This window comes from Eulemur rufifrons, chromosome 10 (genome assembly GCF_041146395.1).
Source record: "Eulemur rufifrons isolate Redbay chromosome 10, OSU_ERuf_1, whole genome shotgun sequence".
Classification (NCBI taxonomy): domain Eukaryota; kingdom Metazoa; phylum Chordata; class Mammalia; order Primates; family Lemuridae; genus Eulemur; species Eulemur rufifrons.
The window spans coordinates 34,238,554-34,257,770 of record NC_090992.1 but is presented as its reverse complement, the minus strand read 5'-3'; the positions used below and the strand labels follow the sequence as shown (position 1 = coordinate 34,257,770).

Here is a 19,217-nt window from a genome sequence, read left to right as displayed (position 1 = left end):
TCGTCCCTCAGTATACAGCGGGGGACTGGTCACAGGACCCCCGACCCCGGCATACACCAAACTCTGCACATGCTCAAGTCCTGCAGTCCACCTGCAGAACCCAAGTGTTGGAAAAGTCAGCCCTCTGTATATGCCAGTTTTGCACCCTGCAAATAGTGTATTTTCCATCCACTTAGTTGAAAAAAATCCACATATAAGTGGACCCACATGGTTCAAACCCATGTGGTTCGAGGGTCAACTGTATACTCTTTATCTCAGATTTTCTGTAAGTTGGTATTGATGGATATTTCTATGATTGTCCAGGTTCAACGGTCTTCATGTGACAAATGTATTTCTGGAAATTTGGGAATAAATTAACTTTTGGTTAAATCTGATCAAGATTTAAATGCTCTACTGAGCTCCTAGTAAAGCCAAAGTGGTCCTCAATTTATTTTCATCAATCCGTGGAAATTTCCCTTACTGTTTTTCATTCAGCTGCTCCTGTTCACTGCTCCACGTGTTTTCAAAGTGTGGTTCCTGGACCGTCTATATTAGAATCACCTGAGAGACTTATTGAGAATGTATATTCTGGCAGTGTGCAGTGGCTCACACCTGTAATCCCAGCACTTTGGGAGGCCAAGGCGGGAGGACTGCTCAAGGCCAGGAATTCGAGACCTGCCTGGGCAACATAGCAAGACACTGTCTCTACAAAAAATGAAAAAATTAGTCTGGCATGGTGCTGTATGCCGATAGCTACTCAGGAGGCCGAGGCAGGAGGATTGCTTGAGCCCAAGAATTGGAGGTTACAGTGAGCTATGATCAGGCCACTGCTAGCATGCCCCCAGGAGGTTCTATGCATACTAGTGTGTATATTCTCACTAGCCTTTTCCACTCTGACAGCTGAGTACTACTATGATTGGCCAATATGGCATTAAACATTCTAAGGGACAATTTGGCAGTAATGTGAAAGAAGAGAGAATTGACGATGTGACTATATGGGTCATATCCACTCAGGAAATGCCTGATGAACTGAGTTTCAGAGAGCAAGATTTAGGCAGTCCTGGTTACCTCCAGCCAACAATAAAATGTGAAATAGCTAAAGACCTCCTCCTTTAAGAGAGATCACCTCTATTTTCAAACAGTGGTGTATTTCTCTAAGTAATTTTTTTAAAATGTTCACCTCTTTAGCACTCAGAACTTTAGTTAAGTGATTTCCCCACCCCTATGGTGCCTCAGTTTCCCCATATGGAAAATGGCTCTACTATCTGCTGCCTTGTATTTCTTGAAGACATGTACTGCCATATATTTCTTATATGTCTTTTGCACAACAAAACTCATTCCCCATAAGCTTTGCACTAGACCCACAAGATAGAGCCCATAACTAACAAGTTTGTAAACTTCTCATAGTCTAGAAAAATGGGAGAAGGAAGGGAACAAAGAGAAACTAACACTTTAACTACAGAAACTAGTCTCAACTTGCTCAGAAGGAAAATGGTCTCCCAGCTAGCTCATGATTAAACCACCACAAAGCCACCATGATCACTCTCTAGATGCCACAGCAGGTAACTGAAGGATGGAGTAAGAACAGCCCAGCATGACAGACAGAGGAGACAGAGAGAGACCAGAATGCTCTTTAGTGGATCTGCCTCTTAAAACATCTCACTTCATTTCATGAATATTTACAAAATATTTACAAAACAAGAAATAAAATAATTAACATGTCCAGAATCATACACAAGCTTCTAAAGGTTTCTCTCTCCAAAAATTCAATAGTGTGACAGAGGCTCTTTCTTTTTCAAGTACTACTTCATGACAGAATGCATCACTCATGGTAACTAGATGTTACCATTTGTGTCGGATAATTCATCTATGGGAGTCCATTTCTTTTAAATCCTGTGAGTAGTCCTCCTAAGTAGTATTGCTGGCATTTGGCAGTCCATCTTACCTGGTTCTATGACAACTGAGAACAAAACTATAGAACACTTAGTTTATTATAATCCATTATGGTTTAGGTTGAATGACATTCAGTTCTGAAGTCTTTCAAAGTACAGGTTTGAAAATGCCAAATTTTATTTATATAGATGTATCTCCATCTGAAATTAGACAGAGATCACAGAACAGAAAAGGCCACTCTGATACTAAGAATAAACCATGCTATTGTTCCAGAGGGGTTATACCATAGGGTTGGGATTGTGACATTTTTGCTGGGGGTTCAAGTGCAAGTTTGCAAACAAAATGGCTTATTTTTCTCTTGCTTTTTCATAGCTGGAGTGAAGAAGGCATTGTAGTCTGTATTACTGCTCAACTGCACATGGGATTTACCTTTATCCAGGAGCTAGCACCGCCTATTAAAACACATTATTTTTTGCATAAGTAAAATGTGGTATAGCTATACAAGGGACTATTGTTCAGCAAAAAAAAGGAATGAATTAACAAAAGACCAACTATTGCATGATTTCACCTATATGAAATGTCCAGAATAAGCAAATATATGAAGACAGAGAATAGATCAGCAGTTACTAGGTACTTGGGAGGAGAGGACAGTGGAGAGTGAATGCTAATGGGTACACAGTTTCTTCTGTGGGTGATGAAAATGCTCTAAACTTAGATCGTGGTGATGGTTGTACAACACTATGAACATACTAAAAACTACTGAATTGTATACTTTGAATGAATTGCATGTTATATGAATTATTTCTCAGCAAAGCTGTTAAAATACTATTTTTTAAAAAAGCTATCATCTTTTAAAAGCCACAGCAGAAACACAGCCAATGTGGGGGAGAGTGGAAATGACGGCTCTCAACCTTTCCAAGACTCTCAACGAGCCCTGGGCACTGTGAGAACTGAGCAATTGTCACAGCTGCAATGGAACCAAATATGGAAGATGAATCACATATGGAAGGGAAATTCTTCCAAATCCAAAGATATAAACTGGGGGAAAAAAATACATGCACGCAAACACAGGACACAAAGTCAAAACAAAATGAACACCTGTGTGGGTGTCTATGCATCCAAGTGTCTCTCATTCTCCTCTTGTTACTTAAAATATAAGCCCTGGGAAGGGCAGGAACTAGTTATTTTATTTTTTTCTCATGACACATAAGATCCGGCACAGCTGGAGATTTCAAAACCTTTAAAGTCAGTAATAAATATTTGAAGGTGCCATGATTATTTCCCAAACTGAGCTCTCAACACCACTGTGGTAGGTATGAGCTATGGTTATCCTGTCTCTTCAGTGGGAATGGCGCATTCATTCTACAGAAAATCACTCAGAGACAAAACAGGTAGCATTTATATCACTCACAAAGGGAACTTTCCAGACAGCCAACTGCTCTGTGGGACGTAAATGAGTATGCACAGTTGAACAGAATAAAGGCAAAGCCAGAGACGGTTCAGTCTTCCGAGTATGACGACAAAATTGCCTCATCCCTCTAAAACAAGGGCTCCAGATCTCAAATATTACACATTACTTAGTGCCTGCCACATGCACAGTACAATGCAAAGTGCCTCTGTCAGAGGGGTACACAAGAGGTGGCAGACGCCTTGCCCTCACGTAATCTATACTTTAGAGGGGGTGATTCTGTATGGGGGGGCTGTGAAATTGGATTTTTTAATTTTTCAGTAAACATGCAAATGAATGTTGTCATTTTCAAAGCAGTCATTCTAGAATACCTTGAACCTACTTATTCCAAAGAACATTACCACTAATTAAAAGATATTTTTCTAACTCCACTTGTAGAATTGGCTTCAGAATGACATAGGAAAACTAGTTCTTCATTTTATAAGTATACATATTGAACTGTATTTGGCAAAGTACTTTATAAGTGTTTGATATGCATATATGTTTTGTTTAAATTACTGGCCAACGTTTAAAAAACCAACAATGTTCTGAGAATGAGCTCATCACAGTGTTAGGTTAAATGTATAAATTTCCAAGGCAAACTTTTTTTTTTTTTTAATTTTTAGAGACAGGGTCTTGCTATGTTGCACAGGCTGAAAGGCAGTGGCTATTCACAGGTGCAATCATTGCACCCTGCAGCCTTGAACACCTGGGCTCAAGGGATCCTCCCACCTCAGCCTCCCAAGCAGCTGGGACTACAGGCACGCACCACCACACCTGGCAAGGCAACTATTTAAAGACAAGTTTGAACACTTATTTAGATGTGTAAGTTGTAACATTTATTTGCTTTTAATCAGTCATACTTCATTTACATTAAAGGTAATAAAATACAAGGTGATATAACTGCCAAATGAATAGCAATTCAAAAGAGGATGCTATAAGTACCTCACGCATTGAAAGAGGACAAAGCATCTGCTAGGCATTGAAGTTTTCAGAGGTTTAAAACGTTAAAGTACAAAAGTTACAATTAGGAAGAATAAATTCTGGTATTCTGTTACACAAAATAGGATGACTGTAGTTAACAGTAAAATAATGTATATTATAAAGTAGCTAGAAGAGAGGCTTTTGATGGTTCTCACCACAAAGAAATGATGAATGCATGAGGTGAAGGATGTACTAATTACACTGACTGGATCATTATACAACATAGATGTGTATTGAAACATCAAATTATAACAATTATAATATGTCAAGTAGAAAAATCAATTGATTAAAAATTTCAAAAATGTTTTTCCAAATGTGAAAAGCTAGTGAGCATCAAAAAAAAAAAAAAAAAAATCAACCCTTGCAACAAGGATTCCATTTTGTTTTTAAAAATCAATCAACCTCACTGTTAGTAAGTTCAAATTTAAACAATGAGAGATCACTGAACCAGACAATTGCCAAAGATTTGAGGAAACGCACGCTGGTTAGAGTGCAATAAAACGGGCCCTTCCAAAACCTATCAAGACCTTCAAAATACAGGATATACACTTAGTGACCAACTACAGAGAGATATTTGGATAAATGATGTCATAACTACAAGAACAGTATACAGACATTGATGATTATTTTTGTAGAATTTTAAAACCAAAGCGAATTCTCCCAATATTGAATAAAAGAAAATTAAGAATATAAAAACTTAAACACACTATGATTTGTGTTAAATTATAAACACTCAGAAGAAAAGAGTGAAATAATTCGTGCAATAATGGTTGTTTCAGGGGTGTGGCCAATCTTTACCTATTCTTTACGTATGTCTGTTTTCTAAATATTCTACAATGATCTGCACTCCTTTGGTATTCTCGCAAAGAAATAAAAGCAGCCAAATAAGAAGAGATATTCTTCTCAAAATATATATGTAAAAGAAAAAAGGGTGAAAGTCTAATTGCTGCCTATAAAATGTTTCAGGCAAAGTTTCATAAAGGGAGATTGGGCCACACCTGAATTATACACAGAATTCATGTAGCTAGAAAGGAGCAGGAAAGGCATTCCAAATGGGGGAAAATTAAAAGAACCTAAGGAGAGAATGGTAGGCAAACCAGAAAATAAATCAAACTGGAGCTAAGAGAGCTTAATCCTTGAGCTTTATTTTAACAGGCCAGTGGTTGGATGAATCACTACCAAATAAGAAATAAAGCAAAGCACCACTATACTAAAGGAAAGTGTTCCCAAAAAAGAGTCCTCTATGCCACGTTGGTGCTTTTTCACATCCCTCAATCTGGCTGCCTGCTGGTTTCCATGGCTTAGATTGACCCATTTGGAAAAACAACCTCTCCTTTGACAATACTGAAATCACTACCTCTGCCCTGAAATTAGGCAAGAAATATACACATTCTAACCTCTAATTTAGACAGTAACTTGCCAAAAGTAAAGAGTATCTTTTTTCGCATAGTACCAATCCTCAGCATCATAATAGGTGCCCTAATAAGTAATGAATTATACGTTGACAATGAGCAACACCTAACAATGTCCATACATCCCCAGCAGGGCTAAAATTTAAGACACTGGCAACACCCAGTATTGGTCAAGATGTAGAGTTCCTAGAATCCTTATACACACACGGCTGCTGGGAGAGTGAGATGGTACAACCGCTCTGGAAAACAGTTGGGCAATTTCTTAAAAAAAAATTAAACACTCCCAATAATCCAGCAATTTGACTCATAAATATTTATTCAAATAAAATGCGTGTATATGTCCACAAAAATCATGTATAAAAATGTGCAGAGATTGTACAACAAAGTGAATGTACTTAATGCCACTGAACTGTACACATAAAAATGGTTAAAATAATACATTTTATGTTGTGTATGTTTTATTACAATAAGAAAATGTTCAGGCCAGGCGTGGTGGCTCACGCCTGTAATCCTAGCACTCTGGGAGGCCGAGGTGGGCGGATCGTTTGAGCTCAGGAGTTCGAGACCAGCCTGAGCAAGAGCGAGACCCCATCTCTACTAAAAATAGAAAGAAATTATATAGACAGCTAAAAATATATATAGAAAAAATTAGCCGGGCATGGTGGCACATGCCTGTAGTCCCAGCTACTTGGGAGGCTGAGACAGGAGGATCGCTTGAGCTCAGGAGTTTGAGGTTGCTGTGAGCTAGGCTGACGCCACGGCACTCACTCTAGCCTGGGCAACAGAGTGAGACTCTGTCTCAAAAAAAAAAAAAAAAAGAAAATGTTCAAAGCAACTTTATTCCTAATAGTCAAAAACTGGAAACAACTTAAATATCCATCAACCTTAGAATAAATAATCAAATTGTGATATACTCACACAATGGACTTTATGACAACAATACAAAGGAACAAACTACAACAACAACATGGATGGATCAGCTAAGGATGGATCAGCTTGAACAGCTGTTTGCCTTAAAAAAGAATATATGACAGCCATGCATGAAAATGGTAAAAATCATTCCTCCTTTATGCTCTATAAATTGTGCTGTAACTGCTTAAAAGTGAGACTTTGTGCCACTTTTTGGTTTGAGGTCTCCCAGTAAGCAAACTCTCTCCTTTTGTATGTGTGATAAACTCTTAAAATTCTAAGTCAATCTGATTTGTTTTGGAAAAAAATAAGGGAAAAAATTCATGAAGCCATACCCTTATGATTTCACCATAAATAATTGTGCCTCAATAAAAATAAAAGAAAGAAAGAAGAAAAGTGAACAGATGGAAAACCCCAGTTGAAGCCCAAGGTTTGCATTTTATCTAGCCCTCACCAAATACTCTCTATTAGCATAAAGTCAGCGCTCATAATCAGAAAATCCCTCTGAGTTGTTGTAGTATCTCTATTCAGGACAGTATTTGTTAAGGTCTGATCAGAGTTATTTAAGAACATAAAACTAATCTATCCATTTCTTAAGCCTTTTTAAATTCACTGGATTTTGTAATTCTAAAGATATTTTATTCCTATTAGAACCCAAATGAACCATTTAATCTTTTTTAAGTTAGTAATACTTCAAAAAGAAAAAACAAAAAATAAAAAATTTTGTAAAAGTTAGTAATACTTCAAGAAATGCTAGCTCCCGCTAGAGTAGACAGATACAATGGAATGACAGTCTGACTCTGACTCTCAGGCCACAGGTAACAATCCAAGTAAAAGATCCCATATTCTAAGATTCCAAAGGAATTTTCTCAAAGTTTCTTTTATATACTTTTAAATCTGTCACAAGTCCATGGGGGAAACAAATCATCTGCTCAAACTTATATTCTAAAGTTTAAAAATAAAAGCATACTTTACAAGTTTGCATAGAGCTAGTCTAAACAGCAAACCAGCTGACAGACATCAAACGGTGATAACTTTTCATAGTCATCTTCTTTACCTGTTCACGGTCTGCCCTTCCCTGCTAGAACGATCCATCAGGTCAGGGATCTTGCCGTCTGTTTTGTGGGCAGCTCTATCCCCAGCACATGAATCTGTGCCTGGCACATAATGGGTCTTAAGTATTTTCCCATGACCGGTGAGTTCACTTAATAAGACTATCCGAAATCCAGGAACTAACCATAAAGCAAGAGGAGCACAGGCAGCTATTCCCAATCAACAAGCCCGCTTCAGATGTTCTACAGAAACTGAGAAAGGGTCTTTTCTTCCTTTCTTCTCCTCTCATTGATATCCCTCCATTTCCCAGCTATCTTTCTTTCCTCTAAGAACATCTAAAAGGTAAGAAACTCACTTGTATCACCAACTAACCGAGTATCCTTGGGTGAATCACACAATTTCAATGTTTCCTTATTTTTAATGAAAAGACACTGGAGTAGATTCATTCACAAGCAGACACCATGTGCTTGGTGCTAAGAATGGGGAGATGCAAGACAAACATCCTAGCCCTCCCAGAAACCGGAGTCAGGTAGAAAGGTGAGTTTACAACACAGCAAGATAAATTCTATGGCAGAAGTATGATAACATGAAAATACAAACACCCAGCCCCCCAGGAAGGTAGGGTGTGGGGGTCACTTTCTAGTGGAAGCCCCTGCCTTGAGGGATGAATAGGAGCCAAAAGAAAGGGGCAGGGTGATTTCAGAGAGCAGCAGTGGCTCACGCAGGAAGCAGTTTGACACATCTGGACTGCAGGGTGTGGGGGAGGGAAAGTTGGCCGGAGACGCCACGGCAGTAAACAGAAAGGACACTCTGGCAATTCTATGGATGAAGGCCTAGAAGGGGATGAGATTAGGAGCAGGGATCAGCTATGGCATTATTTTAGCAATAAAGAGGAAAATTAATGGAGACCTAACTAAGAGATGATGAGTTTCCAGGACCTCTTCAACTTATTCTGGCCTTTGCTCCTAGGTGACCATTTTTGCTCAAAGCTTCATTCATTTATTCTCTATTCCAAATTATAGTATCCCAGCAGTGGCCTCTCCTCTGAGCTCCTCTGACACCCAACTTTCTAATACTTACCTCTTCTTTGAAATCTCAAAGGTCCTTAAACTCAATATATCTGCAGGTAAACCCACGGTCTCACCCCAGAACCCAGGCCTCTTCCTGTGTTTCCCGAATCTGCAGAAGGCAGCACCCTCTGTCCGCCTGTGCAAGCTGGGGAGCTGGGAGGCACCCCCAACGTCTGCTATGTCTTCTCCCTCCCTATGTCCTTCCCCCTGCTCAGTCCGTCACCAAGCCCCATCACTTTTCTAAGTATCCATACACCTACCCACTACTTTCCTCCGTGACCGCCACCATAATGACCATCTCCTGCCTAAGCCAGTGCCACACATTCACATCCTGTCCTACTTCTACGTCATCTTAGTCCCTTCCCATCTGTTCTCAAACTTCAACAACAGTTTGTTCTTCATGCTTATCAGCCTGGCTCACGTCTTTGCCCGCCCCCCCACCAGGAGCTCCACTGAGCCCCTCAGGAGTGATGCTGCTCACCAGCACCTAGCTCTCAGGGGAGTGGGTACTCAGTAAGCATGAGAGCCAAAGGAGGTAAGAATTTTAGGAATTCGAAAGAGTCCGCACCAGATGGCAGGAAGAGATCAACTAAGGTAAGGACTAAGCCATGTCTAATGAACTCGCACCAGGACATCGTTTAGTGACCTTGTCCAGAACAATCTCGGTGGAGTTGTGGAAGCAGAAACCAGATGACAGCAGACTGAGGGGGGGTGGGCAGGAAGCAAGTGGAGGTGACTGGCTGCCTTCTTCCGGTAAGTTGGAGAGCAAGGAAAAAGACAATCTAATAGCTGGAAAGGAACACAAGGTTTAAGGAAGGGTTTGTTTAGTTTCCAGATTGGGAGAGACCTGTGTCTAAGCACACGGTGAAGAGAAAGAACCAGGAGGGGAAGAAGGGGAAATCAGAAAAGAAACAGATCACTGTTAAGTCCCTGAGGCCAGAAGGGCTGGGACTGTGACCACCAACAGAGGAATTAGCCTTTCACTGACCTCCCCCTACCCTGAGAGAAGGGAAATAGGATGGAGGTGGATTCAGAAGAGTGTGCAGGCAGCAGAGCAAGACGACGTGGTGGCTCCTCTATTTTCTCCTTAGAGGATGCGCAAGGATTCTTCTAGTTCTATAAGGCCCTCTTACATTCTCTCCATAGGAAAAGATATAGAACCAAGTACAGTACACACACATATATTTTTAAATGTATCTAACGTCAAGAGTGATACTTGATGTACACTGTTTGTTCTGGAACTTTATGTCACCTCTTCCCCTACCAATGTCAGTCATCTTTCATCGGTATGAAGCCTCTAATGGAAAGAAGGTTCCTATCCTGGTCTCCAGAAAGTGGTGTTAACCGCCCCCAATTTTGAATTTAGCAGAGCTATGCTAGAAAACTTTACATGGGTTTTATACTGAGAATGACTACTATTTTCCATCCCTTTTACCCTCTACTCAAAAGAACTTAAAGCCTGGTACAAGTGCTGTTAAATACCCCTTAAAAAGCACCCTGAATCACTCTCATGGGTGATTTTAAGTACTAGCAACGAGGTTGTAACTTTTCAGCAGGAAAATAAAACATGGGTTCTTTGTGGGGTCAGCCAATAGTTTATCAGTGGCTCATCAGGAAAACAATAGTTTAAAAGGGCACACATAGTAAGAATGAAATAAAATGGGTAAAGGAAAAAGCTGTTGACATTAAAATAAAAATTTTAATTAATCCCTTGTCACTTTAGTAAATGCTGCCACATAATGGAAGGTGTGTTTATTTTCAAAGGAGGGAACACAGTCCAGAAATTTGCACTCATCGCTCCCTTAACCATTATCAAGGAAGTATAGACTATCCAGCTGGACTACAGGCAGTGTAAACAACTTTGCTAGATTGCTTGGCAGAGCACATCTGCATCAAACCATTAAGTTCTGGAATTCACTCTATTAAAATCGAATCATTAGCTAAGAAAAATTAACAGACAACTATTTTCATGTAAAACAGATATAAAACAAAAATCAAGGACAATGCATATGGATAATTCTTTCTCATTCATAATTTTAGATGGTACATAATGCAAACTATTGTTTTAGATATCTGTTGCTCCCTAACAGCCATCTCTACACAATGCAGAGTATTGTTTGAATACTGGAGCAATTTAAGCTTTTTCTGTGTATCCAAAAGTCCCTGGATTAAAATCCAAAGAAACCTGGCACTGCAACAAAGTTGACTTGTAACAAGTATTAGCCTTTAAGCAAATTGCTTATTAATGCAGAACTAAAGTTGCTGTTCAGACCCTAATTAAGCTATGTATCCCCAGAATTGTCCCCCACTTTCCACTCTACAAAATAGTGCAGAATTTTCCTAACTCATAGTTTTCCATCACTGTATGAAGGGTGAGAGGGCTTCAACAGGTGGTGAAGAATGTGAACAAAATACTAACTGAAAAAAAAGTTGAGCCCTAAGTGTCATCAACTCTGTTTAAGTAAACAATGGAGCCATAGGTGGATGAGAAGGGAGGCTGGGACACAGAGTATGTATTCCACGGCCAAGAGTCTCCACACTCTAGCTTCATGTGGAAAAGACAACCTCATAGGACATTTTCACTACTCTTGTGTCCTAAAAAAAAAGGACACAAAAGAAGACATATGGGATAATTCCAATTATATAGGGCTTTTTAAAAAACCAACAAAACTAAGCCAATTTTTTAGAATTACACATATAGGTAGTAAAGGTATACAGACAAGCAAATTACAATTGTGATAACCTCTTTGGGTCAAGAGGGATTTGATCAAGAAAGAAAACATGGAAGAGACAAGTTACTATTTACAACCTAGCCGTATTTACAAGGTTGTTCACTTTTTAAACCACAGATGACACGTTTTATGTACTTTTCTGAATGTATGGTATATTTCATAACAAAAAGTGTTGGGAGAGAAGAGAGACACCCCTAATACATTCCTTAGCAAAACGCAGGCATCCCATAAACCCTGAAGAGAATGGATACTGGGAAACAAAAGGACAGTACTGAGTTTTCTCTGATCACTTAACTAAATATATTTCAGTTTGTTACATTTACAGACTTCTTTGCAAACAAAAGGGTGAAATTTAAAAGAGGTTGGAAATATCCTATAAATAGCAACAAATTAAAGAGGACTTTAAGAATAGATTTTCTATTTTATTTAGAGTAAATAAACATTCTTTCAACTAGTTGTGACTCACATTGATAGGATTAAAACATATCCTATATTTAACACCCTGAGATTAAAACAATCTACAAAATTCTAAAAAAAACAACAAAAAGGAAAAAAAAATGCAATAAAGAAGGCAAGATAGCAAAGTGAACTGACAAATAATTCCTTAGAACTTAGCAGAACAGTAAGATTCAGGAAAGTCAGAAAAGAGAGAGAGAGAAAAGAGAGAGAACAAATGAAGAAAGTATTAAACAAAATCATCTTCAGGCCCTGCTTTTAAAAATAAGAGCGATGGTTAGGTTTTTTTGAGTGGGGAGGAGGGGCTGAAACATGAGTTCATTAAAAAAATAAAAGAGCTACAAACTTATGTTGCTGAGTAAGGCTAAAAACATGGCTGCCATGAACTAAATATGCAATACATAAATACCACTAAATATAAATCGGCACTGAATAAATGTTAGACATTTAGAGATGACACAGAGATTGCCAGAAACATTCCTCGGTAAGACTGTTTTTATGTATTTGTGTACATGCAGAAGTGCTAAATCTGGATCTAATTTTCTTCACGACAAAATCCAGTTTTCAGCAACATCCTCACAGTCAAGCAGAACTAAACTATATTGAGAGGTTTGGAATCTCCTCCTGTGCCAAGGAGAATTTCTTTGTAACTTTATGGCATGTTTTAATCTTCCTCACAGCAACAAACCCGAGCACCCGAGGAATATAAGGTGACACAGACAATAGAGAGGGAAGGAGGAAGGAAGGAAGACAAATCTGCCTTCCAACATGAGCCAAGCGCAGGCTCCAAGAGATAAACAGCCGAGTAAAATCATTCTTTCAGAAGGGGGCTGAGAAACAAGGGTGGATAGCTGGAAGGAAGAGGGGTATAATCACACCTTCCCTCCGCAAACTATAATTAGAAATACAAACTGGCCAGATCTCTCACAGAAGAACTCTTGGGCTCACCTGGGCATGTTTTATGAACCAAGCTCCTCCCATTTTCTCCCTCTCTGTCGTTCTCCGCCCCCCCCCCACCCACTGGATACTCTTTCCTACAAGTGAAAAGCTAAAGTAAAATGAATATCCACAGCAAAATAGTCACAGATGTTCTACCTCAGAATACATCCCGGATTGAGAACTTGTCATTTGATATGCAAGGTTGGGGACAGGAGCCTGGTACAAAATAGGTCTGCTCTGTGGCCTTTTCACCTTTAATAGGACCCAACACTCCAAGTTTCCTGATGCCTCTCAGCTCATTAGACAAAGAACAATGAAAGCAGGACTCCATTAAGCTGCTGGTGGTGAGACTGGCAGAAAACAAAAGATCACAGGGTCTCACTCAACTCAGCAACTCTCCTGTGTGCATTTTCCTTTCAATCCCAGACAATGAATTTAAACGTAGCCCATGATGAAACAAGTGATAACTATGTTCTAAAACAATGAACAGTTCTAAAACTTGGAGAACTCAGAATACTCTTAAGCTTTGAGGGGAACACGTTAAATATGCAATTTTTCTTACTTTCTCCCAACGTAAATCACACTATTAAATAAGAGGAGAGAATTCTTCTACCAAATTATACACTAATGGCTCTTAACCTATAATTAAAGTATCACTAACAGCAGCTTGAAGCCACAGCCAACCATGAGCACATTTATTAGGACCTAAGTTTTCAGCACCAAGTAATTATGTAAATAAAACCCTCAGCCATCTTGAGCCATCTTGAGAACTGTCAGTGGTCTAACCTGCCCCCTGCTCCCTCGGAGGACTCACTCCTTGTGAACTGGCATCTACACAGGGCCTCCTCCTCTGCACAATCAGAAAAAAGAAAAAGCACAGCTAAGTGCCAGAGCAGCAGGGAGAGCACATTCCAACGGGGCTGGTCACCTAGAGTTATCTTACCTACTCTTTCCTGAACATCACAGCAGCCTGGGAACTTGGACCACAACTGACTTCTGGACAATAAATAGAAGAAAGGCTTGACTGCGCTGTAAGCTAGGATGTTATCCCTGTGCTGGGGGCTCTGGGAGTATTCAGGGGAGAGCATGATCCCTAACATCAAGGAGCCGACGAGGAGATAAGACATAAAATAATTTTAGAGAGGCAGTATGGTATTATAAGAATCATAGAATACTCAAAACCACTGGGTTCTAATCTCAATTCAATTCTGACACAAATTTTCTAAGTAAACTTTCCGAATAACATACAATTTATACCTCTCTGGGCCTCAGTTTCCTTGGCAAAAACAAGGCAAAGGTATTACATGATGTTTAAGGCCCTATATAGCTCTGCAATAATTAGATAATTAGAAAATACAAGGCAGTGTATAATTAAGAGCTAAATTATACAGTAGCAACTACAACTGCCATTGGAGAGATTGTAGTAATTGTTTTTTGTTTTTTTGAGTCACCCTCCATTCTAAATCACTCCTGAAAGCCCAGTCAGGGGCTCTGGAAGGACTAAGGGATGCAGTGGTCACCAAGACAGAATGCCCTGCCTACACCAGGTTTTCATCCTTCTAGTGGGCTATGCTCAGGAATTCAGAGGGGAAAAAATGAGGGCTGGGGTTGCCCTATAACCCCTTCATAGAAACAGAGGCAAAACTGAGCTTCCAGTGGGTACAACTGGATGATGACGTGGTAACTGCTGCGAATGGCAGCAATGAACCATGAGGGTTTGAACAGCTACATTAACACAAGCACAGTTCTGCTAATCTGCTCATCAGCAGTGAAGGTAATTAGGTAGTTTCCAGAAGTTAGCCAGACTCAGATTCTTCCGGCCCTTTGCCTATCTTCTCCTTCTCCTGCTCTAAAAGGCCCCATGGCTCCCACCCAAACCTGCTATTTGTGTGGTTAACTTTTTTCCTTGATTCTCTTTTCAATTATGCCTCCAGACAACTATGGGGAAAGGCAAGTGCCAAGAAGCAGTTACGCAGCAGGCAGTCCACATCTAAACAATTTCTAGTCAGTTTTAAAGTCAGATTTCAGAAGACCTTGTATGCAACAAAATAATTAGCTAAAAAGATCTATTTGTGTGTAAGTGGCTACAGGCTGAAGAAAGATGGTGCAGACACACGGTTTATTGTACAGAGTAGAGCTGCGTCTAATACCACTAAGGAATATGGTGTAACTCACCTACACGATCAAATTCACTGGCCATCCACATCTTAATTTTCAAAACCAAAAAGTCAGAAAATTAATCTGTCCCTTATTCTTCAGAGGGATGGAACTTGCCTGTGCCCTAAATGAAATCAAATGTTGCCTACCAACCGTACATTCCATTTTCCAAATAACTTCCCTGGAATGCTGGGGAGCTGATATGTTTAAAATGTATATTCTCAAAATGTTAAATTTAAAAGAACCATAACTGTTACAACTTTTCTTACCAAACAAGAAAAAAAAAATCCCATGTATGATTTATGCCCATTTTCAAAACACCCTTTGGAGTTCAGACCAGATGTGTGCAGTGTTTACACTGAGAAAACCACTGGGACATAAACAACTCACTATAAACACCACTCATATTTTGCTGTGCTTTTCTTCATTTCCTGTGTATTTATTTTGGTGTTAAAATAATGTTAACTTTCATAATAAGGAAAGTAGGAGCAGATGTTTAAACCAAACAGATTTTAGCTTATTATCCCATATACCTACTCAACTTTCAGAACCAAAGTTACTTCTTCTCAAATAAGGAGGAAGAAGGGAAGAAAATTAGATGTACATTACATACTACACAACAAGAAACTGACCTGCACAAGCTTTCCATAAGCTATTCCTCACCACCACCAATTGGAGACATGAAAAATTAATCTGGTATCAATTTCCTAACAATCCTTATATTCCTCTCTTAGGCTGATATTGTGTTTTGTTTTTGAAAATATCACATTACTTGTTGGCAGAGACAATACAACAGAAATTACCTTAAAAGTTTTTATTTCTTGTTCCCACACAAAAAAAAAAAGTTTAAAAAACTGCAATGTTAATTTTACAGGAAACAAGCCCAGTTACTTACACATATACCTTTCAAAAGAAGTCTGCCTTTTAAATGACTCAGTTTGGAAGCAAGATGATACTTAACAGAGGTGTTTCAAAGAAAGCAATTTACCAAAACTGTCATAACTGGAACTAGTAGGAGTAAAAAAAAAAAATGCCCTTTTTAAAAGAAAACTTTAAGTACAAGATCCTTATTCATAGAGTTAAATAAAAAACAAAATGAATGATATTCTTTTCCCTGAAGGGCAAAGGGTAAATTTTCAATGGATTAGGAAACAGTCTGAAAATTTTACATGAAAAATACAAGTGAATCAGCTCACCCTCCCAAGTTCTGTAACTGTTTTCTTTTTCAAGAGCAATGTTCAGTTCACTATAAGAGAAAAAACAGAAACGGTTCCTGCAGAAACAAAAAGGAGATGTCTCCTCGATTTGTGTGGTTACAACAAAAACTACTCTTCCTGCCACTCCGAATTCCCCTAGAGATGCCTCTCAGCCACCCAAACCCAGGCCATTACCACGTTTTCAAATCGCACGTAGATAACGTTCCAACAGATTAAGACATAACTTTTTCTCTTACTGTCCACCAGAGATAGCTTGAAACACTACAAGACAGTAAGGAAATACCTCATGGTTAGGGGAAAGTAATAAGCAATAAGAATTCAGAGCAAGTTTGTTTGTTTGTTTCTTTCCTTTTAATTTAGCGTTCTGGTGGTTGTGTTGTGTAATCACTTCCACAAGGGACCAGACTGTGGAGGGAACATCCCTCAATGTCAGAACTCTCTCAGAGCTGTACAGGAAATGGGAAGTCAGACAAAGAGCTGGTCTGTGTTCTGTGACATGAGTGCCCTTCCAGTTCCCCCAACTCAATAGAAAAATTCTTCATTGTTCGGAACAATCACTCCCGAAAACAAAAACTCACTGTAACTTTTTGTTCCCCTTTACATGAAAACCCAAAGGGCTGATGGACTACAACAGGAATACTGCAGATGGTGGTATCTTTAAAAGAAATATCAAAGCCCCTCCCCACCCCCAACCACACGGACATGTTTAACTTGTACTTGGGTCCCAGAAGTTCTTCCCCTAAAGAAAATACAAACGGAAATTTAAAAAGACATAAATTTTCTCTTTTCCCCCTTTACTGCAATTATGTAGAGCAATAAAAAGACATAAATTTTCAAGAGTTAAAAATGGAAGGAGTCAGTATGTTGCAAGCATAAAGCAAACTTTAAATGGTTTTTATTTCACTGCCTCCTGGTCCAGTCCTCTCCACCGTAACCCCGAAGTCTAAGATGGAAACAAACTTTGTACTGAAACAGCACAGGATAAACACTTGCCTCGCAAAGTACCCTCCAGTCCCAAGAAAAGAGAATAAAATGCTCAGAAGGCAATCAGAACACTCAAGGAGGAGTGGCCGTTACACAAGCAAAAGAGCAGAAATGTCTAGAACGGAACATGTACCTTCATAGCACAGAATGCCGATATTGTTGTTCATCTTGTCCAAGTACTGGTAGTTCAACAGGTCCATCTTCATAAATAGCATTTATTGGGCTAGCAAAGAAAACCAGCTCTTTGCTTTTGCCCCAAAACAGTAAATTTCAAAAATCAGTTGTTGCTGAGTAGCGCCTGGCTCTTCTCTTCAACTTCACAAAGGCAGAGGCCCAGCCTCAGATGATCAAAACAAAGTATGCAAAAGTAAGGGGGAAAAAAAAAAAGGGAACACAAACACACAAAAAGCAAACTCCCACAAAACCCTGCAAGGGTTCACTGGCAGACGGTATATGTATTGTATCCTCGACCGAGCATTAAAAAATCGTCTCAGAAGTCCTTACAAGTCTCTCTTTGAAACGAAAAAGGAGTCAGAAAGGAAAACACGCAGCACATTTCCCGGGACAAAGCCGCGCTCGCTGGCTTCCCTCACAGCCCGCTGCGAGGCGAGTGCGCGGACATGCGGGCTCCGCGCGCTCTGGCGGCGCCGGCGCCCTCCCGCAGGGGGCGCGCGCATGCTCACTGCGCCGCGCGGCGTGCTGGGGCGGGGGACTGGTGCCGCCCGGGGCCCCGGCGCGGCGGCTCCCGGCAGGAAGCGGCGCGGCCGCTGCGAAACCGTAGGAGGAAAAGGAAAACCCAGGAAGTTTCTTTTTCAGGAGCTGAGTACAAAGTGAAAACTCCATCATGGAAGCAAACGTCCGTGGAGTTTAACTTTTGTGTAACTTCACTTTGGGGTTTCAGAAACGCCATGGGTTTTGCTGGGGGGGGTGTATACATACATGTATATATATGTACACACACATACACACACACACATGGTTTCTTTGTTTCTTTTAAAGATTGTTTTATAATGCCCATTTACCCTTAAGCTGTGTATTTAAATTTTGGATGTTTATGTTACATGTAACTTCCTTCAAAATCCCTGCAACAACTCAGATGGACAAGGCAGGGATGGTACCACTTTTCTACAGCAGAGGAAACTGAGGCTCAGCCGGATTAAATGGCTGGCGCGTGGCCCCAAAATAGTAAAACTACTTTTAGAGTGTTTTTTTCCACCCTGATATTTTAACTTTCTTAAAAAAAAAAAAACAAGGAGGGAAGAAGGGAAGGGAGGGAGAGATGTTTAAACAAGTAAGAATGGCATATCCAAAATTGAAAGCCTACTTGAAACTAGAGGACGAAACAAAATCATTTCCATTTTGCACATGTGACAGCCGTCCCACCTGTGTATCAGAAGCTAGTGGCATGCTGCTGTGTCAGTCCTTACTAGAAGGACTTGGGACTTAAACTTTGCATCTCCAAGCCTAGCACAGGCAAGCTGGTGCCCAAAAGCTCTTTACTGAATGAGTGAATTACTAAATGTTCACTTTTCAGCACATGAAGAGTACATTACAAAAATAGAAAAAAAAATTCTAAAATAATTTGAAGAAATGTTCTAAAAATATATATTCTAGAAAATATTCTAAAATCATATTTGAATAAATAATTTCAAGAGATTAGATGTTAAAAATCCAGTAGTAGCCACCTTTGGAATAATAGGCACGTTCATGGCAAGCTGTTCTAATCAAATCTTATTTGGAGATTCATACAACACCCAAATATTGTTGCCATCACTGCTGTAATAGTAGTAATTCAGTGACATCAGGTGAAGTAAGCAATAGAAAAATCAAGATTTCATGAGCTTTCATTTATAAGGATATTTACTGAAGCTACATTACATATTCTAGATATTAAACAAGCTATATTGAAAGATATGGATAACTAACTGTCATTAAAATAATGTTGTTTGGAAGGTTTAGAAGAAAACTCTTACAACATTTAGCAT

The 19,217-nt window shown here is 39.5% G+C and overlaps 1 protein-coding gene across 3 annotated transcripts in view; it reads right to left on the bottom strand.

Moving 5' to 3' along the window:
- VGLL4 (vestigial like family member 4) overlaps window positions 1–19,217 on the bottom strand; it is a 146,935-nt gene that overhangs the window by 61,863 nt on the left and 65,855 nt on the right. The window contains exon 1 of one of the 3 annotated variants that reach the window (XM_069483970.1): window positions 17,366–17,861. The exons of the other annotated variants lie outside the window; for them this stretch is intronic. Coding sequence (XP_069340071.1) covers window positions 17,366–17,447 — 82 coding nt within the window. The 5' untranslated portion in view covers window positions 17,448–17,861. Of the gene's footprint in view, window positions 1–17,365; window positions 17,862–19,217 lie in introns of those variants that run through there. 3 annotated transcript variants of the gene reach the window in all.